General features: G+C 40.3%; 1 protein-coding gene across 1 annotated transcript in view; it reads right to left on the bottom strand.

Annotated features, from left to right (window-relative positions):
* The window catches only part of ERO1A (endoplasmic reticulum oxidoreductase 1 alpha), a 32,593-nt gene extending 12,289 nt beyond the window's left edge, over positions 1-20,304 (bottom strand). Inside the window, exons 1-11 of the mRNA XM_039320746.1 lie at positions 19,801-20,304; positions 12,811-12,930; positions 9,506-9,589; positions 8,118-8,156; positions 7,459-7,541; positions 6,226-6,299; positions 4,179-4,299; positions 1,984-2,030; positions 904-921; positions 331-357; positions 111-203 (exon numbers count right to left, since the gene is read on the bottom strand). Of these exons, the coding sequence (XP_039176680.1) occupies positions 111-203; positions 331-357; positions 904-921; positions 1,984-2,030; positions 4,179-4,299; positions 6,226-6,299; positions 7,459-7,541; positions 8,118-8,156; positions 9,506-9,589; positions 12,811-12,930; positions 19,801-19,917 (823 nt within the window). The 5' untranslated portion in view covers positions 19,918-20,304. The remainder of the gene's footprint in view (positions 1-110; positions 204-330; positions 358-903; positions 922-1,983; positions 2,031-4,178; positions 4,300-6,225; positions 6,300-7,458; positions 7,542-8,117; positions 8,157-9,505; positions 9,590-12,810; positions 12,931-19,800) is intronic.
* Between the last annotated feature and the right edge of the window lie 7,284 nt (positions 20,305-27,588).

The following is a 27,588-nucleotide window of genomic DNA, read 5'->3' as shown; positions in this document are numbered from 1 at the left end:
TCTGGCAATGGAGCAGAAGAAATGGTCAGTGATGCTACTCTTCCCTTTCCCCTGTCTAGAAGTTGGAAAAAGCTGCTTTTGAGCACTAAGACGAAAGTGAGGCCACCAACCTTGCAAAAGGTATCTGGCACTGAGATGAATGTTGATGCTTGCATGAAGACCAGAAATAAGTTTGTAGAAAGCTCTCTTCTCCACACAGAGACCTGTTAAGAAACATTGACAAAAAACTATGGCAATTCAAAGGATAGAAGTTTAATTCTGCCGGGTAATCAACATTGCATCTACAATGCAATCCAAAGTGCATTAAAGTGGTAAAAAAAAATCAGTTACCTTGCAACCAGCTGTAAAACATATTCCCTGAAAAGAGAAAAAGAGCCATCACAAAAGTTTTCTCACAACAGAAAAGTATCTATGATAGCTTCATTTGTTGCATCTAATGCCAAGATTGACTACTAGAATATATGAAGGTTTTTTTCCCCCAAAAGCAGGGTCTCGTCTCAACATTGCTTCTCATGACCCTGAAATAGGTACATCCATCTCCTCCTGCTGCACACATTAGTAAAATGGTCTTAACTCTTCCACTTCTTAGCTCCAATCCTATCAACTAATACATTGGTACATGATGGCAACGTATTCTCCCAACAGCAGAATAAAGGACTGTTAAGAAGAAGCAGGAACTCAATTCGGTCCTCACCTAGCCTAGTGTTTATGAATCTGGCACCTTCCAACTAACATAGTGAAGTCCTAACACATCTAATTTTGGAAGAATGAGTATGAAGTGTAAAGAAGGGAAGAAGAAATGGCAGTCAGTGTGCATTTTGCTAAATCCCAACAATTTTTTTCCAGATAATTTACAACTGTCAATATATCTACCCTCTTGGTTATTGCTGGAAAGGCACTCACCTTCATTTTCTCTTGTTCCTGTAAAACCAAATTAAAAAAAGAAGAGATTACATTTCAATCAGATGAAATGTCTTAAGTTATCTCTAGGCTCTTTTTATGGGTATCAGCACTCTGATAAAGTAGAAAATATTTGCGCCTCTGAATGTTTTGGGTTTCCTTTCCCATCAACCTCAGACAGAAAGCCAATAGTAAAGGATTATGGGAGTTGCAGTCCAAAGCCTTTAGTGAGCAGCCATTGCCTAACACAATGTAATACAACTGACACTAAAAATATTAAGCTTGTGCACCAATCTCCATTCAACTCCAAGAACTACTACGTTGTTTTAAAATAGTAATGATCTTATCTTGCTTTGCTGAATTTATTATGTTTCTTTTTCCCAGACTTACATGATTCGGAGTGAAACTACTTTAGTTCAGTCACTGATCAGACTTACACAATTTATTCCAGATCTCCAGGCTGATGGTGAGGTGCATGCAGCTAATCAAAGTACTTTAGCATTATTCCTATTCTACAAAGAATCTTATTTGGCCACCCTTTGACTTTTTGCAATATCAGTAGTACTTCTTGTAGCCTACATTTTTTATCCATAGGAATTTTGTTTGTATCCTGCCTTTATTTTTTTTACAAATAACTCGAGGCAGATAACATATCTAATATTCCTTCCTTCTCCTATTTTCCTCACAACAATAACCCTGGGAGGTAGATTAGGCTGAGAGAGAATAACTGGCTCAAGGTCACCTGGCTAGCTTTCATGACTGAGTTGGAATCTGAACTCACAGTCTTCCAGTTTCTAGGTTGGTGCCTTAATCACTTAAGAATGTATTGTTTCTATTTGCTTCTTCCCATTTTTGACTCCCATTCCATACTTATTTGCCATTTTTCCCTCTTTTGATTGTCTTCCTATTTTTATAGTATAATAGCATGAAATGTGACATTAGTAGGCATCGAAAAATGTTAATTCAATTTGAATTTTGCCCACCTCTTCTTTTATCAATAACCCTAATACCTGCAAACACATGGCAACTCAATCCACTAACAATATCAACTTTCTCTTAATAATAATGGAAAGATAAGTTTACCTCTGCCAGATGCCAGTGGATTTAAAGGCCTTTTCACCGAGCGCGGCCTATAAGATAAATGTATTTTAATTATTTATAGTTAAAAGCTTGTACAAATAATATTGGCTAAAGGTATAACTTAAAGCAATTGACCGCTATAGAATTGGATTATTTTCATTGCAACTTCTAGCAAAAATCACTTTTAACTGATGTCTAAAAAGGCTAAAGGGAGTGAACTAGACCAATATTTAGAGAGAAGCATTTGAACTTATCATAGTTACCAATTTCAAAAGGATGGAAAAAATTCTTCAAAGATATCATCTTAATGGCTGAATGGACTAGTTTATGTGGGAGAAGGCAAACTTTCAAACTTCTTTCAAGGATGCACTCTGATTTATCCTTTCTTTTAAAGTCTTTATTTATCCCCAACCTGGCACCTTCCAGATATATTGGACTACTAATTCCATGCAATTGGCATTGCTGGGGATGATGGAAGCTACAATCCAACAGAGTTCCTGGGTGGGGAAAGTTTTAATCGATTCTCTGAAGCCAGGAAAGAAACTAAAGATTTTCACATTGCTATAATTCTTTCAATATTTAACCAGTAACACACAGATTAGTGTGTTTAGTGCAATGGTTAAGACACTGAATTAGTGCAATGGTTAAAACACTGAATGAGGAGTGGAGAAATCTGAGTTTTAGTCCCGTCTTAGGTATGAAAGCTAACTGGGTACTTTTAGGCAATTCACTTTCTCTCAGTTCTCAGAAGACAAGAATGACAAATTACTTCTGAAAATGTTGTCTAGAAAACTATATGGATTTATCAATTAATCCCCAGGATTCAAGATTGAAATGGTGCCCCCCAAAAAAGTTAACAAGTAAGACAACTTCAAGAAGTTATGGGAAGACAGGGTGTTCCTTTACATTATTTTAGTCAAACAGCCATGATTTCTCTAACATGCTCTCTTTATTTATTAGGCATATATAGTATACTGCTTTCCTTCCTGAAGCTCAAGCTGATATAAAAGGTATTCCCCCAGCCCAACAGTCCTGTGACATAGGTAAAAAATAAGCTGGCCCCAAATCACTCTGAGTTTAAGAGCTGAATGCAAAGTAGGAAGTGCATAAGATATTGCCTTAGGAGAAGTCAAGTTGTATATTGCTGCACTCTCTAAGATAGTCTACATTATGGCTAACTCTACACAAATTAATCCTTCATATTTACATGCAGTCTTCAAGAATTTGAACAGCATGCCTTTCTTTGGATAATACAGAACAGCTTGTCTCCATTAAAAAAAAACCTTCCAAATGTGTTTGGACTGTGATTTTCAGAGTTTAGTCGGCACCTCTGGAAGGTTCCCAATTGGAGAACTTGATATAGTATAAAGAATTTCCCCCAAAATCTTCTACTCTAACATTTGAACTGAGCTGATTTTTTTCAAATCATGCTGGCTGCTGTCAACCTTTGATGTGAAGAGAACAGATGGGGCAAAGAATGTAATGAAAGTAAATGAGATCTGCTCTTCTTTATCATAACTCCTTCCATTTCTTATGTTCAGATGTGAGTGGCATGGAATGTGGAGGCAGAACGGCACTACAAAACCGGCACTGAAAATAGTGAAAGCATAACTGTAATGTAATATTCTGTCTTCTCTGGAGATACGGGGAAACAAGGCTGAAAAAATACTTTGCCAAAGGTCATCAAAGGAATTTGTGGCAGAGCTGAGATCTGTACTGAGGACATGTCTGTGCATAGCTGAGATCCCCAAGATAAGCCACAAGACAACTCCATTCTTTTATTAAATAGTATGTTTTGGTTCAACAAGTTGAGGAAATATAGTCACTGTGTTTGCAGAGCATGGATTTGATTGTGTGATGCCAGCCAACTCCATATTTTTAATAAGTCATTGTTAACTGAATTAGCATAACATGTAAGTCAGTGTCTGTGTGTATTTAAAATGCTGTTACTTTTTCACCCTTTTAAAGGCTTTTACAAATATCTTTTCCATGCACTGAGGCTAAAACTATTCTATTACTTTACTGTTTTTGAGGTTACTTCAGCAACTAGATTGAAAGGCAGGTTATAAAGATGTTAACAATATAAATAAATAGCCCAGTGATAGAAATCAGTAGGAAATGTAGCCAGGAGGAAAATAGATGAGTATCTTTTGAAAAAAAAAATCTTAAAATTTTAAAGCTTGGCCAAATAAACATACTTAAAACAGTTTTCTTCATAAATACTGTTCCAAATCTTCCAGGCTTCAGGACCTTTGTAACCAGTGTAACGTTCTGGATTAAGAAGCAAATCTACATACTCTGCTTCAGGAGAGTGGATATCTGGGAAGGAAAAAGTACTGCATTAAAAAGAGAGATAGAGAATAAGAATATATTTGAGAATGCATCTTGCCAATTGCTTTTCTAATTTTTACCTCAGAGTGTTCCATTTTTTCCAACATGAAACAAATGAGAAGAAAAGAAGCACAAATTTCTCAGTTGTGGACTCATGCTGTGCAAGGCACCCTCCTCATTTAATCAGGCAAGAGTCTGATTACAATCATGTGTTATAGTGGTTGTTAAGCAAGGCATCCACACAATCACCTTGCTTAACAACCACAATCTTTGCAATCATTAAGCAGAGTATAGAATGACTCAAGGCATTGGAGAGGCCCTGGGAGACCTGCTGCAGGGCTAGGTCCACAATGCAACACTTCCCCAGCTCACATGCAGCCTGCCCCAGCCCTCCCCCCAACCCAAGCCACCTATACTCCATACCCACCTCCCATCCCTTTGGGCCTGCTTTCCACCACCTCCAACTCACCACCCCTCTATCATGACTTGGCCCATTTTTGATCACCACTGGGAAGAAGCAGTTGATCTGCTTTGTGGTCTCCCTATACCAGTAATGGCGAACCTTTTAGAGACTGAGTGCCCAAAACGCAACCCAAAACCCACTTATTTATCACAAAGTGCCAGGGCCACATCAGCATTGTGGTGCCCTCATGGGGGGGCAGGGAGGCCCCTCTGGCACGCAAAAACCAGGGATGCAAAAATGGGCCACCGTGCTGCAAGGCACAAAAACGGCTGTGCCATGGGGTGCAGATATAAGGTGCTGCACCATGCAAGAACGGGGCAGGGCTAGTAAGTATCATGCAGGCACTAGCCCCGCCCCATTTGCAGCATGTGTGTGCTCGCGGCCCCATGCACACATGCATGTAAAATGCTTCCCCCTCCCTTTTCTTCCAGTCCACCAATCAACAATGGTTGGTGACCTCTGCTCTATCACCTCCACTCAAGCTTGCTAGTCGGCCACTTCACCTTCTTTGTGCTGGGTGGGGCTCCTGCTCTGGGCGGCAGTGGTGGCCTGAGGCACCTGCTGCTGGTGGCGGTGGCGCGTGTGCCAACAGAGAGGGCTGAGTGCCACCTCTGGCATGCGTGCCATAGGTTCACCACCACTGCCCTATACAGAGGTTGTTATGGTGTTAGCCCAGCAGCGGGCTCCATTTCAAATTTGAGAATTGCAGCTGCTCCTGAAATTTTCCCCATTATCTCTTTTGACATTAAAATTGGAATTAAAATTCCCTATGTTTTTTTTTATATAAACAGGGCAGACTTGCAAACAGATGTGTCCACTGTGGCATCAGTATCAAAATGGTGGGCATACTAGGCAATCAAAACTCTGCTCCTTTCTAATATGTAATGCACCCAACCTACACATGTAAAAAAGAAAGGCCTTGATCACCTGGCCATACCTGCCATTTTGATGTCATTGAATGCTCCCTAAAGATGTACCCTTGTGAATACATACAGCTATTCCCCAGACAGCTAGATAATGCCCACGGGTAGTTTCTGTTTTCATCATATAACTAAATAAATGGCAAGCACTATAATTTGGACCACAGCTTTTTCCTTTGTTCTTTTGCCTTTTACCTTCTCCTCCCACTCCAGGTAATTTAGAGGAGTTTGTTTAAATTTTACATAAGAGTAAGAGGGTGGGCATCAAAATAATAGGCATATCTCTGTGTATCTCAAATACATATGCCAACTTTCTTTGAATTCTCCACAAGTTGCGGATATTCCAACACTGGAGGTTTTTAAGAAGAGATTGGACAACCATTTGTCTGAAATGATATAGGGTTTCTCTGCTTGAGCAGGGGGTTGTAGTAGAAGACCTCCAAGGTCCCTTCTAACTCTGTTATTCTGTAATTCTTGCAACCACCTTAGATGCCTCAATAGAAACACAGGCAATGGAGACACCAACAGTACCATCAGCTTCGCAAAAGTTTTCTGAAGAGTCATCATGCTGAGTCCATTGAATCATAGCTCGTGTAGTTTCTTCACTGCAAAATAAGTAAGAAAATGTTTATGTATGAAAATGGTTCTGCATAAATACAGGGGCCTGGGTAAAATGTCTGTGGGAGGTGTGAAAGTGTCAAATGTAGTATCAGCATGCCCAAGAACATTGGTTAGTAACAGTTGAAAGGGCTGGCAGGAACCCTGAATTTGGCACTTCAACATGGGTGAACATATAACTGAAACACCACTTGCACTAAAACATAATAAAGTTGGCTTGGCTTTGATTTATGTTAATATGAATCCAACAATTGTGGTTTGGAAACCTCATTTTATAACTTAGTGTCATGTGCAAACATAGCTTAATCATTTAATCATCATTTAATTAAAACAAACTATGGCTAAGCACATTGTGCTGCCCAGGCCACCTACCATATATAACTCAGCCTTCCATCCTTCCGAGGTCGGTAAAATGAGGACCCAGATTGTTGGGGGCAATAAGCTGACTCTGTAAACTGCTCAGAGAGAGCTGTAAAGCACTATGAAGCAGTGTATAAGTCTAAGTTCTATTGTTATAAGCCTAAGTGCTAGTGCGATTGGCTGGAATAATAGCAATAGATGTTGCCAAACTAGAAAAACTCCCCCCTCCCTTTTAAGCTACTTTTATAAGTACCCATGCCTGCAGAACACAAGGAAAACATGCTTCTTAGGTAAAATTAAGTACTTGAACTATTTACTGCTTGTGGACAAAGGACTGCCCCCCCCCCGAAAGTAAGGGGTTTACCAATGAAACAATTTTTACATTAAAAAATCACCAGTGGCTTCTGCAGAGGAAAGGATACACAATTCCTCCATTAGCCCTCTCTGACAAAGTGGGTCCAGGCAGACTACAGTAAACAGTACAAGCTAAAGTGGTTAAGGTGCTGGCTTAGAAACTAGGAGACCGTAAGTTCTAGTCCCACATTAGGCATGAAAGCCAGCTGGTGACTTTGGGCCAGCAACTCTCTCAGCCCAACTCACCTCAAAGAGTTGTTGTTGTAGGGAAAATAAGAGGAGGAAAAAGTATTAGGTATATTCACTGCCTTGAATTACTCGTAAAGCAATAAAGGCGGGATAAAAATCAAATAAACTAACTTCTAGGGGAAGAAGAAAATGCACATGACCAGCAAACACCCCATCATATTTATTCAGAAAAACAAATTATACCTCAAAGATTTGTCAACAGCCCCAAGGTTTTCTGCTTTTCCACAGCTTTCAGCAGAGGGAGTGGCAGCTGCTGCTTCTGAATACTGCAAAAGAGGATAGAAGATGTGGAACTGAGTCAAGTGCACCCATCACTGTGAGTCAGCAACCAGCAATCCTCAGACCAACTCTAGTCTGTCCACCAGATGGGCCATGTGCCATTCAGGATCCCTTAACCCAGGGGTGTCAAACTGCCGGCCCATGGGCCAGTTTCATCATACCAGAGCCGCGCCCACCCCATTGCCCGCAATGGCGAAACAGCTCCGATACCTTGCGCGACATCACGTGACGTCACGAGTTTGACATGTCTGCCTTAACCTCTTTCCTTGTGATCGTTTTTTTAAAATCCTCATTTGTCTCTATTTTAGCTAAAGCATTAGTCTAATAGTTACTAGACAAACCTAAGAGCTTTTTTAGGGATTCATGTTTCTTGGGATCTTAAATGCATATTTGAAATTGGAATGACAGTCCTAGGCCAAGTCTTGATGGTTATCACAATGACTCATGATTCAAGATTCCATTAGTTTAAGAAAAAAAACAATGTTTCTCTCTTCAACACACATAGACAACAGGACAGTTATCCTCAATCCAGTGAATTCTGACTGGACCTGATTGTTACTTACCTTATTAGTCTCTGATCTAATTCCACAAGGAACCGCTTCCTGGAAACAAGAGATAAAGAGGTCAAGTTTGGTGCATTTACTTAATAGGCCAATATAAAACTACAGTGTTTTAACTTTTGGGCCCACCACCAATTTTTTGCTGGAGAAGCAATTTGAATAGGAAGTATAAACCAAAGATTGTCATATCTGATTTCAGGGATCATTTGAAGCCATGATTTGTTTTAACTATGCTTTCTTAGACAAGCCATCATAACTTATTTAATACTTTTTTGTTAAAATTAGGCTTACAATTCAGAATGGGCAAGCTCATGTAACACTCTAAGTAAAAACCAGTAGCTTTTTGATGAGTCATGATCCTTTTTCTAATCTTTTAATTTTTATTATTACTGTCACAAAATAAGACATATTTAATTCTCCTTCAACTGAAATTATTTTTAGATCAGAAATTAACCAATAGAGCAAGCATCACAAAGATCATCCAATAATTCACAACAGCAGAATAATATCAAAAGGGGTATTAAATTAGAAACATCATAAATGTAATAATAAACCCATAAAAACAAAAATGGCCCTCATTTTTTTTTAAAAAAACAAAACCCTTAATCCAGTAAAACTAATTCTTAACATTGATCTAAAAAAGTACAAAATACTGGAATTGGAAAAGACGTTCCAGAACAAGATACCATTTTTTTTTTTTGAGGAAACTTCAATTTCTATCCAAGTTTTATCTATCAAACCAGAAGGTGGGCCACAAAATAGCTCCACCAAAAAGAGACATGAAGGCATAATAGTCCTTCAGTTACCTGATTTAACCATACAATATTTTATTATGTGAAAGCTATCAATTCCCTTTTGACAATCTGACAAGTTCTAGGTGTACCACGCAGTACTTTCAATATACTGTGAACTCCATGTTGGTTGAAGATATGATATTTATATACCCGCTTTCAATGTATTAACAGGGATTACAGATGGAATAAGGGGCTACAAAGGCTAGGCCTCTCTCCACTCCTGGAATCATATTTCCCTCTGATGAAATTCTGAAGAAACATCTGATGACCCTCATATGGAGGAGAAGAAAAAGGGCTAGGAGAGCTCCATGAATAGGCAAGGAGAGCTTATGTATTCTCTGAGCATGTACAGGGAGTCAAAACATCAACAGAATAAACAGAGGCCAGACAGTTCTTCCAAAAGAACCAATAGAAGAAACAGATTTTCTATCATATTTTTCAGAACAAAATAAAGCAAAGGAGCATGCTGGGATATTGCTAAGGTTTGGCATTTGTATTCTCCATAGAATAAGTCTTCTGCAAGCTAAATAGAATACATTAAAATATATCACAATTTGGAAAATAGAAAAGGATTTTGTTTTGTTTCCTTATACTTACAGATGAGCATGGATTAACAGCACAGTGTCTAATTCCACAGTGACTACCATCACTCCAGAAAGGACAAGGCTTCTTTAAATTAACCTGGAAAAGAGGAGGAAAAGGTGAATACTGTTTTTAAATTATAGACAAACTAAGGATGAAATAAAAGTCTGGTCATTCATTTCTAATGCTTTCTTCTATACTGTCTTCTGTGATAATCAAAACACTACATATTTCAACCAAGGCTAAGTCATGCAACTGAAAAATGGGCTGAATTGTGTAATAGTAGCTGTTGGAATTAAATGCAATATATTTTTGACAATCCATTAAAGCATACTTTTAATTATTGACTTCTTACCTCTACTATCTTGATAAATAACTCAAGGTGGCTAACATACCTAATCTTCTTTCTCCTATTTTTCTCATAACAATCACCCTGGGAGGTAGAGTTGAGCTGAGAGAGGCTGACTGGCCCAAAATCACCCAGCTGGTTTTCATGCCTAAGGCAGGACTAGAACTACAATTAAACCTGGTCACTTACTGGTTTTCTGGTTTCTAACCTGGTGCCTTAACCATCATTTTTTTTACCAAACTGGATATACCACATAAACAACTTTTTTCCTTTATGCATATAATTTTTAAGAATTTGAAAAGTAATGCTGAAAAAAGTAAACATACCTACATATGTACAATAAGCAGTCTCAAAAAAAAATCAACATTTAAAAAAAAATAGAAAATGCTGGAATTATTTTATGGTGGATTCTGAAGAGTATGAAAAAAATATCAGAAGTTAAATTACTGTAATCTAAGTGAATGGGGAAAGAGAACATGGCAGCTTCTTGTAACAATGTGAAAAGTAAGAGGTTTGGGATATCACAGATGTTTATGGAGTTATACTAGCGGAATGAAAAATTATTTTTACAGATCAAAATGATAAAATTATTTGGATGAAATGAAAGTGAGGGAATGTTGGACAGAGCAATTCAGAGGTTTATTTCAAGGTAAGATACACTGAAGAACATAGCTGAAATTAATGCTATAAATATTTGTCCTCTAAGAAAAGGATAAAAAGATTTATAAACACTCTGAGAACATTAAAAATGTAATGTAATGTAATGTAATGTAATGTAATGTAATGTAATGTAATGTAATGGAATGGAATGGAATAGAATAGAATAGAATAGAATAGAATAGAATAGAATGAGATGGTGCTAGACTTCCGGAGGAAAAGAGAGGAACCTGCCCCACTTTACATCGGAGGGGGCTGTGTGGAGAGAGTTTCCTCCTTCAAATTCCTGGGAGTCTACCTCTGTGAAGATCTTACCTGAAAAACTAATACAACCCAGGTGGCCAGAAAGGTCCAACAGAGACTCCACTTCCTCAGAGTTTTGCGGAAGAACAGGGTAGAACGACGACTCATGACCTTCTTCTACCGGTCTACTATTGAAAGCGTTCACACATATTGTATTGTGGTTTGGTATGCTGGCCTGACAGCCACGGACAGGGAGGTATTGCAGAGGGTGGTGAGCATGGCACAAGACATCGTGGGCTGTTCCCTGACTACACTGGATGACATCACCAGGGTTGTTGCCTTGGCAGAGTGAGGAAAATTCTCAGGGATGACTCACACCTTGGTTGGTCCCTTTTTACTCTCCTACCATTGGGTAGGAGATCAGAAACATAGCCAGCCGTACCAACAGGCTGAAGAACAGCTTTTATCCATGGGCTGTCAGGCTTCTGAATGGGACATAACTTTATGCATGACAGACTTGTGAGGCCGGCGTGATGAGCAATTAGTTCACAGGGTGAAATAAGTTGGGGGTTTGTAGTCACCATGAGTTTGTGATGGGGGGGCACAGAGGGAGGCTCAGCCAATTTCACTATATACATGATATACTTTGATAATAAAGGATTTACTATTAAGAATAGAATAGAATAGAATAGAATAGAATAGAATAGAATAGAATAGAATAGAATAGAATAGAATAGAATAGAATAGAATAGAATAGAATAGAATAGAATAGAAGCTGGAAGGGACCTTGGAGGTCTTCTAGTCCAGCCCCCTGCTCAAGCAGGAGAACCAATACCCTCTCAGACAGTTGAATGTCTAGTGTCTTCTTTAAAATCTCCAGTGATGGAGCGCCCATGATTTCTGGGGGTAAGCTGTTCCAATGGTTGATTGTCCTTACTGTCAGGAAGTTTCTCCTTAATTCCAGGTTGCTTTTTTCTTTGATCAATTTCCAACCATTGTTTCTCATCCTTCCTTCTGATGCTTTGGTGAACAACCTGGCCCCCTCTGCCTTGTGGCAACCCTCAGATACTGGAACACTGCTATCATGTCTCCCCCGTTTCTTCTTTTCTTTAGATTAGCCAAACCCAAGTCCCATAGCCGTTCTTCGCATTTTTTAGTCTCCAAGTCTTTGATCATCTTAGTTGTTCTTCTTTGAATTTTTTCCAAACTCTCAATATCTTTTTTATGATATGATGACTAAAATTGGCCGCAATATTCTAGGTGTGGTCTTACTAGGGTTTTATAAAGCAGTACTAATACTTCGTGTGATCTTGATTCTATGCCTCTGTTTATACAATCCAGGATTGTATTAGCTTTTTTGGTTGCTGCTGCACACTGTTGGTTCATAGTCAACAGATGCAGTTGTTTATCTGGAGAAATATCTTGTACATTTTTGGACTTAGAAAAAACATATCATGTAAATAAAAATAAGCCTGAATTACAGTCTTTTTTGTGTGAATGAGAAGTTGAAAATTGGTTGGCATATATATTAACAGCTGTATGTAAATAGAAGTAAAATGAGAATGAAAATATGTGGATAGCTTAGAAATGAGTTTAACTCTGGGCAGATAAGAAGAGATTATTTGTGATTCCCTTGATAAGGTCAAGAATAAATGGGTGCAGAATGAATGTGGGTAAAATACAGAACTGATCAGTACAAAATAAATGAGGTGGGTTCACCATTTACAACAGTGTTTTTCAAAGATGTGAATTTTAAGATATGTGGACTTCAATTCCCAGACTTCATCAGCCAGAAAATTTTAGAATATTTTGGTTGGATGGAGCTGGTAAGATCCTCAAACAAGACAGGTGATAGGTTTAAAGGACGTAGCTTAGTAAGTGGGCATGGAAGTAATAAGATTGTTTGTAGGCATAAAAAGTTTTACCTGCTTTTTCTTACTATATGTTTTTAATTTCTTTGGCCTAGCGTTTCTTACTCCACTCTGCATGACAATGCTTTCCCCAAAACGAGAATGTCATGATGAATATGGGTGTATATACATATGAAAAGTAGATCAGTTCTAACAGCTACCTTGTAATATCTGAAATAATCACTTTGCAGAAGTTCTTGCAACTGGGGGAAAAGTTTATAATTGTTGAAGGTATCAATTGTCTCAACATCACAAGTGCAGTCATCTAAATGGCCGGTGACCTAATGAGAAAAAAAGAGGATTAGATATTTTAAAAACAGTAAAATAATTCCTGTAACAATTTACCCAGCATTTAGTAAAAAAAAAAAAAAAAATCTGAACGCCAAGATCCAAATTATCTCTGTGCTTGAAAGAAAATTGTGCTCTCAATGTGTCCAAAGATACTTGAAACTAGAAGAGGAGATGAGGCATTTACTCCACCTTCTCCCATTGCCTCACATTTTTACACTTCTTTTTTGAGGGGAAAGGATATTTTGCTTAATTTAGTGTTACTCAAGCCAGTAGTTGTGGCTTTTCCCCACAAAAGTACTATCAGGACTTTTTTCTTTGTTTTTGTTTTAAACAAGCTAGCATTCTTATTGGATCAACTATCCTGGACTTGCTCAATGGTTTGCTATTGAAAAGAGGAAAGTATGTAAACACGCACCATGTTCTGATTGGCCATTATGTCCAAATTGTCACGTCCCAAACCAAGAATGACAACTGGTGATTCTTCCAAGCTGAATTTTTTTATTGTTTCACACCTACAGTGTTTTCCCGAAAATAAGACCCAGTCTTATTTTTATTTCTATGGCCTCCAAAAGAGGCATCAGGTCTTATTTTCAGGGGATGGGAGGCAGCCCCACTCCCCCACCCCTGCCCTAGCTTGATTTTTAGGCATCCACCTCGCCCCAAAACTAGGGCCTGTTTTGGGAGTAGGGCTTATAAGCTAGGTCTTATTTTTGGGGTAGGGCTTACTTTGGGGAAAACATGGTAGAAGCAGAATCTTGCCAAACTAAAGAACCCTACTATTTACCTCAGTGTAGGAGGTGACTAGGCAGAAATCGAGGGCGGGGTCAAATGCATCATCAGTTTGGAGTCTCTAATGCTCCAGTAAGAGACCTAAGTCCACCCCCACACACACACGAAGTCCATTGAGCCTTATTTAGTGCCAGTTCACCTCGACCGTTAGAAATTCAGATTCTTGTGGATAGGTAGCATGAAATAAACTTGTAAGACTTTTGAACTCTATCCTTGTTCCTTAATTCTTGCTCCTGACAACCAACTTATAATATATTAATCTATAAGGGAGGGGCTCTTTCTCTTACACAGATATCTGGACTCATTTGTCTAAATTAAAATTTCACCAAATTTAGTAAGTTTTCTTTCATGTATATGTATTACTTGCTGGCCACATGACCACAGAAATGTCTTTGGACAGCTCAATGGGCTTCAAACAGAGATGAGCACCACCCCTTATAGTCCACAATGACTAGTGGAGTAAAATACACAGGAACTCCTACCTTACACATATTATATTCAGCTACAAGGCATATAGATAATTCTTGACTCATGACGAATCATTTAGTAACCATTCAAAATTATGGATTCCCCTCAAAGGTCCCTATGTTCCAATACTGAAGTTCCAACAGTGGCCCTCCTCAAAGTCCTATGATCACACATCCGGTGCTCAGCAACCAGCCCATATTTATGGCTGTTTGCAGGTTCTCACAATCACATGACCTAATTTTATGTTGTTTTTGCTGGAAATCGACATTTACTTCTGGTTTTAAGCAAAATAACAATAGTAGAAAGATATTCTTCCTAGATTCACCAGTCAGAATTTGATCAGAATTGTTTAGCAGATGGGGTCTGTAACGTACTTCCTCTGCCTGATTAGGTCAATGTAATTGGAACAAGATGGTTCCTCAAGTAACCTGGTCCCATCTTATGAAAGAGTTTAAATGGCTGGTGGATTGGACCCAGAAGCAAACTGGCACCCAATATTGCTCGCATAGCAGAAATGTTACATATGCACTCGAGGAGTTCCCAGAACTATCTGTGTAGCCACGCTCTGCCCCAGCTTCTGGGTATTTTTCAAGGGTAGCCCCATGTACAGCACACTGCACTAGTCCATACTTGAGATGAACAGGATAGGAGTGATTAAGAAAAGAGTTTCCCAATACAGGAAAGAGCACAACTGTTACACAACACAAAATTGAGGAAAGGCTCTCCTAACCACAACTGTTACCTACTCCTTAAGCAGCAACACTGAGTTCTGGAAGAACCCCCAGATTACACACAAGGTTCATTGAGGCAGTGCAATTCCATCCAATACCAAAGATGTAAACCCTCAGATAAAAGGAATCCCCCACCCACAGCCATCTCCATCGGACCAAGGTTCAGTTGAAGCCTGTTGTTCTCCATCCAAACCTCCTCAGTAAAACAAAATTACATCTCCACCCCTGTCCAGAAGCCTCCTTCAGCCATCCAAGATTACATTTATTTTTGTCTGAGACCGTGCAAAAGTTGAAAGAGTCACCCCAAAGGAAAACATCTGATCCCTATTTTTCTCATGGGCAGTAAAAACCATTCCACTTATGCAGGCTTTTTAAAACAACAACAACAACTTAAAACTGACAAGCAATAAAATTGTTATATATTTAATTTTGTTGAAAGACAAGCATTTATTCTAATTCGTGTGCATTATTGATTCTTTTCATGACTTGAGTGCTTTTTAAACAAAAATGGCAGGGCTTAAATTAATTTAATCATCATCATTTGTGCTTTAAGGGAGGAACAGGAGATCCATTCAGTAACCTATCATTGAAAACAAATGTATTCAAGTTACTCAGTGATTCAGTTATTGTGTGTGATTGTTTGCTTCAGACGCTAAATTAAGACAAGTCTTTGAAAAACAGCTCAGAAAAGAGTAATTTCCGGGGAAGGGAGATTTATAGCACGTGGCCTTATAAGGAAGTTCAGAGAGAGAGAGAGAGAGAGAAATTCCTACATGCTACCCGTTTGACTTCTACCTAGTAGAATTCAAGTTGTTAGTCACAATTAAAAGTTTTACACTGAAGTGCTAACAACATTTGTTGACAAAATCCTATAGCTGTAGCAATGTCTCACTTCCTTGTATGATCCAGAGAGAGTTGGTTTGACTGGCAAGCATTGCAAATGCATACAATTATTTTTAATCAGCGTATGTTTACCAATGTATGCTTTCTACTAAAAAAAATCACATCACCCAATGGAGCCAGCCAGTAAGGACTTCATAAAGGCCAAACAGAAATACACCTTAAGCACAGTCATTACATATTGTGTATATATTCTAGAATTCAGTTCCACAAGATGGGAGACTGCCTTTAACTTAAAAGATGCTCAAACCATGCTAGACAAAATTAGTCTTCTAGCAATATACTCTTCCCTGGATAAAGAATAGGGGCAATATACCTATAGATGAAAGTACTGACTATAAAACTCAGTAAGAATTTGAACTAATTTTCATTCTTAGTCATTAGGGATATCTATTAATTTAAGAATGAATGTGCGTTATTACTGCTTCTGAAATAAACATGTACCCTTAAAATCAATTTATATTATGCTCTGCCTGAATCAATCAATAGATCAACGTGGGCAAATGAAGGGAATTGCAAAACCAAAATATGAGAGTATGCTGTTCTTGCAATGCTGATTTCAGGAAAGATCAGTGAAGGAGGTCAGGATTAGAGTAAACCCTGCAATCTTAATTCAGAGTGATTCTGGAATACATTTCTGCTAGCTATGTCTTTAAAGCATCCTTTCTGAAATAATACTCTCCACATGACCTGATATTCCAACTCAACATACATCAGTTTGGAGATGTACGCAATTTGGCCTTAAACAAGCTCAGCTATTTTTGTACAACACAATGAACAACTGTACTTTTCTTAACAATGAATTACTTACTGAACACATGATAATTGGCTGACTTTATATAATAGCAAACCGTAAACAAGAAGACATTACAGCTTAGCCTACTGCATGAATCCCAATATATGAAAGAAACTACTGTAATACACTTCATCTCTAATAAACTATACCTTTCTGAACAAATGGAGCCAAGGATTATTTCTCTTCAGAGGGTTTAAGTTGTGGCAGGTCTGACAGTACAGTAATCACAATCTACTTAGAAGGGAGTCAACCACAGTAAATAGAGACCTTGAAAAAAGTGATGATGTTCATTGAAGCATATATTCAAAAAAAGTTAATTCAGGTCTCAGTCATGTGTGTCACCTCAAACACACACATTCCTATTAATAAAAACAAGGCCTTAATCTGAAGCAGCACACAAATCAGGAATCTGGAGCCCTCTTTGGATTATATCCTTTGACATGAGCAATGAAGGTTAGAATTAATGGTATGGAATTCCTAAATATCTGGAGACCATCAGGTTACTTTTTCTTACAGGGTTCCTTGATGCTCTCTGAGCTTGGTGGTTTTCTTGCAGAGATTTCCTTACCAAACTAAGCAATATCATCAGTGCTAGCAAATGAGAGCAGCAATATGGGGATGATCCTTAATATGCAGATGATGTTACCTACTGTGTTTCCCCGAAAATAAACCCCGCCTTGAAAAAAGACCTACCCTGATTTGTGGGGGTGGGCCTAATATAAGCCCTACTCCAAAAATAAGCCCTAATTAGGACCCCACCCACTCTGTCCCATCTGGCTGCCACAATGGGGCAGGAGGCCACACAGCACATCCTGACGCTGCCGCCACAATGAGGCAAGGCAGGTGGGGAAGAGGGTGGAGCTGCCCCACCCGCCCTGCACCCGCTTCCTCCAGGGCCCCCACAGCCAGGCCATTCCTCGCTCCTTGCCGCGTAGCCTCCTGCCACAAGCGGCCACAGCAGGCCAGTGCTGGATGGGGCTGTTGGTGCCACCGCCATGAGGCAAGGCAGGTGTCATAAAAAATATGACACCGCCCAAAAGTAAGACCTACTGCCTGTTTTGGAGGCAAAAATAATATAAGACCGGGTCTTACTTTCAGGGAAACATGGTAGTTTGATAATGAAACATCTGCAAGAATACCAAGTTCATAGATCACCAAGGACCCCACAGCTCAACCCTGAGCTACAAACATTTTCTTCTGCTGGTACTTATTCTTATCATAGGCATGGTAATTAGCAATAAAAATAGACTATCTTTAAGAATACTTAGCACGATCACCCAGAGATAACAGCAATTAGTTTCTGAGAAGCCACAAGAAAACTTGGAATCTTTCTTGTATACTGCCATATTGTATAATGACTCCTCCAATTACAACATAATGCAGTGCAATGAATCATCCACAGTTAAGTGAAACTGTCCATTGGAATAAATCATAATGAAACTACACATTAAAAATAGTCACCCATCCCACTCACAGACATTATCTTCTAATCAAAAACAAAAACTCTTTGGAAGAGTTCTTGTCTTTATCAAGTCTTGGTCTACTCTAGGATGTGACATGTTATTTTCAGAGGAGAGATTAGTCCACACAACCAGGGGCCATATCAGAGAAACAAACTTTAGTTGTTTTGCTCTACATGTCCACTCAGAAGTTACAATATTCAATGAGGTCTACTGCTGCGTGATTATGTAAAATTCCAGGCTCAGTATTTTGGGATTGAAATTCTCAGACCTGGTTCAAGTAACTCAAATTACAGCTTGCTGGATTCAGAGTTCTCTGGGTTAACACATGTTATAGTTTATATAATTTACAATGGCTATATGTTAGGCCAAGGTTCACCAACATTTTAGACTAGTGAATTTCAAAAGCATGTTAAAATTCCACATGAAATGACTACCACAGTGGATGTGACCAATCACAAAATCCCCATATATCAGACAGCAAACAAAATACAGCTACAACATTTTGTGTAGCCTTAAGATAGAGGTCCCCAATCTTTGAGTCACCAGGGACCAGTTTGGTGGAGAGAGGTTTTTCCACAGACTGGAGGGTGCATGGTTTTGTGTGGTGCCTGCATCCCATGGATGGGGCTTTGCTTGTTTGTATGGACTGGTTGCTGGCATGTTGCAGCCCGTTACTTGTCCACAAACTGGAGGTTGGGAACCCCTGGCCTAAGGGTATAATTAAAAATACTATATAGCATGTTTGAAGTTGATGCTTCTTTGCTTTACAACACAGTAGCCTCCCATTCATTATTATGAATTTTTTTAAAAAGTTTTTTAAAAAGCAAATTACCAAGATAGCCACTTATCCTTAGGAACATACCAAGTATCTGGGTCCCTGTAGTTAAGCCCAACCCAAACTGCAAAATTTCCAACAGTTTCCAACACATCTAGAAGGTACCAACCTGGGAAAGGATGCTGTACATCCTTTCCTGTTCCTATCCAACTTTCTTTCAACAATTTGTTTTACACAAAAGAGAGTCGAGCTGAATCCTTAAATTTTTTTAAGAATGTAGCCTCCACTAACACCGAGAAACAGCCACCAACCATAATATAGCTCATCGTAGGTGGTACAATAAAGATGCTGTAGCACGCTAGGATAGCCTTATAATACCTTTTAGCATCAAAGCCCCTTTCTCCTAATCTTTCTAGCCCTACCAAAGGCCACAATTTCTCCTCACAGAACCAGATAGCCCGTGGGAACGAATTATCCAGAAAGGCAGCAGTATCCGGGCTCCCGTAGCGTTAATGGCCCTTCCACTTTTATGATCCCAGTTTAATTACAGAGAAAGCCTGCGCCTTGGGGCTTACCTAGCGAGGGTTAGAGCTCCGGCCCGCCGTCCTGGCGCTTACGGTACTGCAACTCTTCCCCCCAATCCGCCACCAAATATCCAGGGAGAAATGCGAAATGGGGAAGCCTTTCCTTTCCAGAGGGGGGGGGAGCGGCAAAGAAGGACGCGCGCCCCCATTCGGACATCTCCCCAAGCCCAAAACCGGGTCGTCTCCTGGATCGGAGCCCCGCTACTGTAGAGAGAGGCTTCCCCAGCAAAGCCGGGAGCCACGCGGGGAAGAGTGGCTCTCCTCCCGCAGCACCTATACCGGATCTGCCCTAGGTTGAGTGAGCCCTACGGGGTGGGCGAAGGAGGCACCCGCTTACCTGCCGGCCCGGCTCACCTGACAAAAGCAGCGCTGCTCCGCAGTCGGGGCTTCCTCGGAAGCGCCTCTGGAGAGGAGGGCGAGGAGGAGGAGCAGCAGCGCCCGACACAGGCGGCGAGAAGGCACCAACGACATGTCGCCTCTGCCGCAGCTAAAGCGAGCCTGGGCTGAAGATCTTCTGCTCCTCCGGGCAGACACGCCTCCCGCCTTCCTCCTGCCGGAGCGTCATCTTTCAATTCGAGGGGACGTGCGGCGCAGACCGCACACAACAAGAGGCGTCGCGGCTTTTCCCATCCTGCGCTGGGAGGGGCCCATTGGCGAAAAGCCAGGCGAGAGCCTCGTCACTTGCTCGGCTTCGCCTTGCCGTGACCCTCCCTGCCCCGGGTCCGCCGATCTGCCAGCACCATCCTGCCCTCCTCCGTGCCTCCTCGAGACACCGAGCTCACCGCTCCAGCCGCTCTCTGGGGATCGGCCCGGACGTGCAGATCGGCTTGAAGAAAAGGCTTTGACCCACGGTGGCACCTCTTTCTACTCCGCCCTCGTTTTTGGTTTTTTCTTTTTTTTCACGTGGATACTGGCGGGCGGGATTGGGATGGTTTTGTCCGCAGGGCAAACACACACCTTAGACGTCTGTGGAGAGTCTCAGTCACCCAGATCACAGTTATCTCAGAGGTGCTTTTTTCTTCAAAAGGCATTTTTTTTTTTTTTTACTCAAGGAAAAGACAGTCCAATTGCCTTTTGAAGAAAAAGCACCTTTGAGACACACCTCAGCTCTGTTAAGTTCCTGATTAAGGTGGCTGCCTGCCTGGATTTATTTCCTTTTATAAAAGGAAAACTTCCAGATTTTTTCAATTTGGTAACCTCAATCCTCCCAAATCTTAATCCGATTAAGAAATAACAAAGTAAGATTTTCACCGGAAATAAACACTGAAATAGTGATCAACCGACAAGAGGATTGAAGCAACTTATAAGAAGCAGCAGCAATGAAAAATAATTAAAAGATAGTTTACAAATAAATTCTAATAACTGCAATATATGCTCCACTTTGAATAGAAACAGCTTCTGCAACAGAAGTTGCAGGTGGTCATTTATACTCTTTTTAAATATCTCCATCCACCCTTGCCTCAAATTCTTATGTTAGCTATGGGCCTGCACAGAAATTATATCAAGGTGGGTACTAGGTGGGTCATTTTGCAGAGGGCATAGGAGAACTATTCACACAAAGTCCTGAGATTTTAAGACTTTCAGATAATTTATTCTTATTTATCATTTTGATTTTTTTATCCTGCCTTTATTATTTTCATAAATAACTCAAAGCAGTGAACATATCTAATATGTCTTCTTCTTCCTGTTTTCCCTACAACAACCCTGGGAAGTGAATTGGGCTGAGGGAGAGTGACTGGCCAAAAATCATCCAGCCATCATTTAAGCCTAAAGTAGGACTAGAACTCACAGTCCTACTTTCTAGCCTGGTGCCTTAGCCACTAGACCGGGAGTCTTCGAACTTGGCCCTTTTATGACTTGTGGACTTCAACTCCAAGAATTCCTCAGCCAGGCACGCTAGCTGAGGAATTCTGGGAGTTGAAGTCCACAAGTCGTAAAAGGGCCAAGTTTGAAGATCCCTGCACTAGACCATAATGCCTTCACACTTGTAACACTTCTATGGGAGAGATCAGACAGGGAAATGGAGATTTGGAGCAATCTCCGTTTCCCTGTCTGATCTCTCCCATAGCAGCGGGACTTGCATGCCAAGATTGTTGTTTGATTTGTGCAGCCATTGCTGTTAATAATTTAATAAAGTTGCCAATTTTGTTTTGTTTTGTTTTGTTGAAAGTCAAGCTATCAGATAAAACCAGAATCAAGTTTTCTGGCATATGTTTAGGAGTAAATTACCTCTATTTAAGGTACATGCAGTTTGGCTGTGATCTAAGTTGTGATGTCTAGGATCTGAATGGCTAACTCCATATTTGTTGTGTTTTCTAAGTGTACATGCTGTGTGTCAGCTATTAATGTATGTAGTATGGGTGAGGTATCATGCTGATATACCTAGATGTATCTGATCAACAGTATAATTTATAAATTCCCTAGAGCAAACTCTGGTGTTTTATACATGGCAAAATGTATAAATAACATCAGATGGATGCACACTTGATTGTTAGCCACACCCAAAGTATACTATTGCAATTTGTGAATCAGCATTGTTTTAGGTGGTAACGTAAGAGACCGCTCCATAATACTCATCTCCCTAAATGTTTTGGGAGCAAAAATAGAAATGTTTCAACACCATACAAATCACAGAGAAACTTAATATTTTTGACTGCAGCAAATTCAACATTTTGTCACTGACTTATAATTGGAATTTTAGGTGCGTCTGGGTCAATATTAGAAACAAAAATTGATTGTAATATAAAATGTTTGGAAACTGACTAATCTTGAAGAAAAAATATAAAATTATAGTGAACTATAAACATTAAAACCACAGCAATTCAATTCCTCAGTGGGAAAGAGAAATGGCTTTCCAGTTTGGTTCTAATTCAGTCTGATTTTGAGTTGTATCTTGCTTGCCTATCTATTGGATTTGGAAAAAGATACCAATAAACTTGAGTGAGGGAACATTATTGAGGTTGGAGAATCAAGCTACATAGAAAAGATCAAGGGGAGATTTTTATTGAGCCAACTAACTCTGAAGGACAGGAAGAAAGCAAATGTGTCAAAACTATAGACTTTCTTCATATTTGCACATTCATTTTAAGGGGTAGTTTGGTGTAGTGGTTAAGGCACCAGGCCATAAATCATTGTCCTGCCTTATCACAGAGCCAGCTGGGTGACCTTGAGCCCTTTGCTATCTTCTTATCCTAGGAAGTAGGCAATGGCAAACCACTTCTGAAATCTTGCCAAGAAAATAGCAGAAAACTGGTCCAGGCAGTCACAAGTGTCAACACTGACTCAAAGCACAAAATAATAATAAGTAGATTATACCATTTTTTTTTTTAGGACAGAAATGATCAGCCTACAGCTAAAAGCAGAATTTGTCTTCTGCCGTCAAGTAAAGAAAATAAGAAACTTAAGGCTGGCTTCTAATGAGTTTTATCCAGGCTGAAAAACTGAAAAAATTCGGAGGGGGAGGAGAATTTTTAAAAAATTGTTTGTTTCAACAGTAGTAATTCCATCCCAACCCACTTCCAATATGCTTCCTCCCTGAGGAAGGAGAAATTAATAGCAAGTAGACAGAAATGCAAAAAAGTAGCAAAAGTATATAAAGCAAAATATCAAACAATCCATACAGAATAATGTCTATATGGTGGGAGAAGGTGGACTGCTGCAGCTTAGCAAAATACCAAACTCTAACCTCACTCAGAACTGATAGTATTATTTATCTACTCTTGCTTAAAACCCTCTACCTTGCACCATCCCGTGCATCTGGTAATAAATTCATTTGTTTAACCATGTGTTTGGTACATAGTATTTCTTTTTATTTGTCTCATATCTTGCTCCTTTTAGTTTTAATGTGTGATCTTAAAATCCTTGAATGGGTGGTGGGTGTTACTCTTACCAGTTTGCCTCCTGATAAATGGACGTTATGTAACTAGGTCTTCAATTGCTCATACTGTTGTACTAAGGGCCATATGGGGTCTTTACTAAATCTCAAATATCACATATTGTCCTTTTTCTAGATTCTAGACTCAGGTCACATAAAAATAAATGCAAGTTTTGTTGCTTGTTTTCTTCACTTCTGAATTGAAAACTACATGTAAAGTCTTGTGCATATCTAAAAAAAAAAAAAAAGACAAAGGTTTCCCTAATTCAGTCTGGCTCTGGGAATTCTGGGAGTTGAAGTCCATACCTCTTCAAGTTGCCAAGGTTGAGAAACACTGCTCTAGGGGGTGATGCTCATCTCCATTTCCTAGCAAGGGAACCAGCATTGTCCAAAGATGCTTCTGTGGTCATGTGGCTGGCATGAGCTATACATGGAGGCACACAGAAGAAAGCTGTTGTCTTCCCACAGAAGTGGTACTCATTTATCTATTTGTATTTACATACGTTTGAACTGCTAGGTTGGCAGGAACTGGGGCAAGTAACAGGAGTTTACCCCATCTGTCGTAGCATGCACAGTCTTATTGCACTGAGGTAGCCCAGGAATAAATACAGTAAACAATGGTCTATATTAAATGGTGGTTTATCATACACTATCTACAAATATCATATTAGGAACAAAATACATACACGTGGTGATACAGCAAACTCCAACATACAACAGTTACAGCAGGAAACAGACAAGCGAGAAAGACTCCAGCAAGGCCTTCCCTTTTATACTCAACCTCTTAAAGGGATACAGACTCCTGCTGAGTCATTCCTAACATTGCATCATTCATCTCACATTATACAAGCTGGTTAGCTTCTAAATCATTACTTTGACACCATCACACAGTACTCGGGTCTTGAACGACCAACCTTCCAGTCAATAAGCCCAGTGTCAGGTCCACCATTCGTATTCTGGTGTTCTGTTATCGTGCTAAGGGGGGAGGGGAGGGCATGCTTGGGATTTTTTCACTTCTGCTGTTCATTTGGGACTTAGGGAAGGGGACTGTCTTTGGAGAGGGACTCCTTCCCAACTGTTTTTTGCCACTTCCAAGGCTGTCATGCCCTGAGAGTGGCCTGTTATCTGCCTAGCACAGGGATGTCAAACTCAATTTCATTGAGGGCCGCATCAGCATTGCGGTTGCCCTCAGCGGGGGGTGCAGCGAGGGGGGGGTGCAACCTACTGGGTAGGCGTGGATGGAGTGGGTGTGGCCTACTGGATGGGCGTGGCCAGCTCTACATCATTCACGTCAAGGGTGCCTGTGGGGGCCTGGGCAGGAGTGGGACGTGCCAAGGCATGGTCCACTGGAGAAGCCTCACTGTTCCTCTCAGGCCATGCGGGGGGGGGGGCTGAATGGTGGTGCGGGCTGCCAGGAGCCCTGGACAGCAGAGGTCAAATGCCTAGCCTGGCCCTCAAGCACCCGCAGCACCAAGCCCAGCCCCACTTCCTCAAGGGGGCGCCCAGCTGCACTTACCTCCTCAAGGGTGCTGCTGCTGTGCTTGCTCTTCTTACCCAGTTTGCTCATGATGGCTACAAGAGCAAAGTCAAAGGGAGGCACATTCCCTCTCCATGGGAGGAGACCCAACTTTGTATCCAAAGCTTCCTTAGCAATAGGATGGGAGGCCCCCAGGATAGGCCAGGAGAAGGGGGCAATGGTTAAGGTTAGGGTTAGATGAAAGGGCAGCAGGGCAGGACTAAGGCAGGACTTCCCTCAGACCCTCCCTCTTCTTTTTTCCTTCTTTTCTTCCTTCTTTCCTAAGTACAGAGTGGTGGGAAAATATTTGAGAAGACGGAGGGAGAAAAACAGGCCAGGGCCAAGGCAGCGGGGCTGTTCCCTCACTGTTTCCAGGATGGCTTCGCGGGCCACATGAAACCAGTTCGCGGGCCTCATCCGGCCCCCAGGCCTTGAGTTTGACATGTCTGGCCTAGCACATCTGTGTTCTTAAAATATCTTTTCAGCATCACATTGGCAGCTGGTGGCCTGGTCAGGGGGAAACAGAGGAGAGGAGAGGAGAGGAGAGGAGAGGAGAGGAGAGGAGAGGAGAGGAGAGGAGAGAAAATAGAGCTGGAAAGTATCTTTGAGATCTTCTAGTCCAGTGGTTCTTAACCTTTTTGAACGAATCGCCCCCTTGAGCCAATGAGGAAGTTGTCATGCCCCCCCCCAATCACAACATAAGAAATAATTCTTCAATTTATGCAAACACTTTTTTTGTTTTCTTTAAAAATGTCATCTGGACATATCGATGCAAATAATTTATTTCCAGTCTTTTCCCCATATCCCAACTGTGTCAAAAATATTTGGTGCCACCCATCACTTTATTCCCAAACTTTGTGATACACGTATTTCATTATTATCTTATTTATTCAAGACACTTAAATGTAATGACCACTGAAAACAAAATTCAATTGCAAGAAAGTGAAATGCCCGAAAAGAAAAACAGTAACATTTAATGATTGAATTACAAGTGAAATTTAAGACGCAAAAAGAAATATAAAAAGGGCATAAGAACAAACCGCAATGTGCATGAAGATAAGCGATACGTCTTCACATATGTATGGCGTTCTGTACTGAAGCTAGCTAGAGGAACATTTGAAAACACAATTTCTGATGTTTTTGTACGACAGATATACAGCGATTCACTGTATGAAAAAGTCTCAAAAGTGTCCCCAAAACTTCTCGCTCCATTGCCCGCATATCGCCCCCTTTTCGTTCCTTCGCCCCCGTGTTGCCCCTTTTCATTCCATCACCCCCCTGAAAAATGAAATCACCCCCTGGGGGGCAATATCACCCAGGTTAAGAACCACTGTTCTAGTCCAGTCCCCTGCTCAAGCAGGAGACCCTGCTGTCTAGTCTTTTCTTAAAAACCTCCAGTAATGAAGCCCCTACAACTTCTGAAGGCAATTTGTTCACTGGTTAATTGTTCTCACTGTTAGGAAGTTTCTCCTTAATTCCAGGTTGCTTCTCTCCTTGATTAATTTCCATCCATTGTTTCTTGTCCTGCTCTCTGGTGCTTTATGCTTTGCACAGGACCTTCAGATTCCGCCTGATTTTACTGCATCCAGTTTCTCTCAGTAAAAGTTATTTTGATTCAACACTATTCGAGAGTCTTACTTTCCTGATGGACCACTGGGGCAGGTCTGACACCTGGTGCCTTAACTGCTAGGCCACTCAGTTCAAAGCCTGCCTGTCAGGTGGGGCTGAGTTTCAGAAAAATCATGGTGGGAGAACTGCTGTGCCATTCTCTGTTATTGTAAAATGTACTTAGCTAGTCAACGATTCTGTGTATGTGGGAGCATAAGCATTGTGGAACAGCATTTGAAAATCTCAAATCCAGTTGGTTTTTTTTTGTTGTTGTTGTTCATTTAAATATCCCTTGAAAGATTTTCTTATTCCATCAGGTCAACAGCCTTCATGAGTTATCCCTCTGCCTTGTTTGATTTTTGTTATTTTATTTGTCTTGTCTTCAATGATGTTATTAGCTTAATCATATTTATGATGTCAGTTGCCTTACATATGTTAGGGAGAAAGCAAAATTACTGGCTGTAAATATTTAAATAACAGTTTTATTGGGTCATACCCAAAAGATTGCAGGGGTGTACACAGACCTGCTCTGTGTAACATCCCCATCAAGCTCCTAAGCTGAATGATTAGGGACACACCCCTATGAAGCTTCCTGTGATGCTTGCATCATGTGTGTTTGGAATGCAGTGGTGGTTTCAGAAATATTTTTTGGACTTTGACAAAAATACTGCTGAAGTAAACACTAAACAAGACCACTTTGGCCTCTACCCAAACCCATATCCTTTCATATTGCATTAAAATTTCCTGTAAAGACGAATCAGTAGCATGTAAGACAACAGCAGAGGATTTTTTTTAATCAGTTCCACCTAATTTATTCTATACTTACTCTGCAGATTTTGCTGCTACCTGGTGAAAACGGGGCACAGCCTTAGTGTCAATTTTGAATTTGATTTCTTACTGTCAATTTTAAATTTGATTTCTTAGTGTCAATTTTCAACTTGATTTCTTAGTATCAATTTTAAACTAGATTTCAAAGTATCTACTTTGAACTAATGCTCAGGAATTGCATTGATTTTGCCATTTACTTAGATGGAAAATCTATTGTTACAATTTATTATTAGCATTAGCATTTGGGGCACTTCCATGTAACATTCTTTCTAGTCCCCTCTTCCCCCAGTCCTTTAAAACGGAAAGTAGTCTTGCT

Source organism: Crotalus tigris, unplaced genomic scaffold (genome assembly GCF_016545835.1).
Source record: "Crotalus tigris isolate CLP2741 ecotype Arizona unplaced genomic scaffold, ASM1654583v1 scf7180000017605.3043972, whole genome shotgun sequence".
In the NCBI taxonomy this organism is placed as follows: domain Eukaryota; kingdom Metazoa; phylum Chordata; class Lepidosauria; order Squamata; family Viperidae; genus Crotalus; species Crotalus tigris.
Note: the sequence above shows the minus strand (reverse complement) of the source record. Positions and strands in the feature narration are given on the sequence as shown.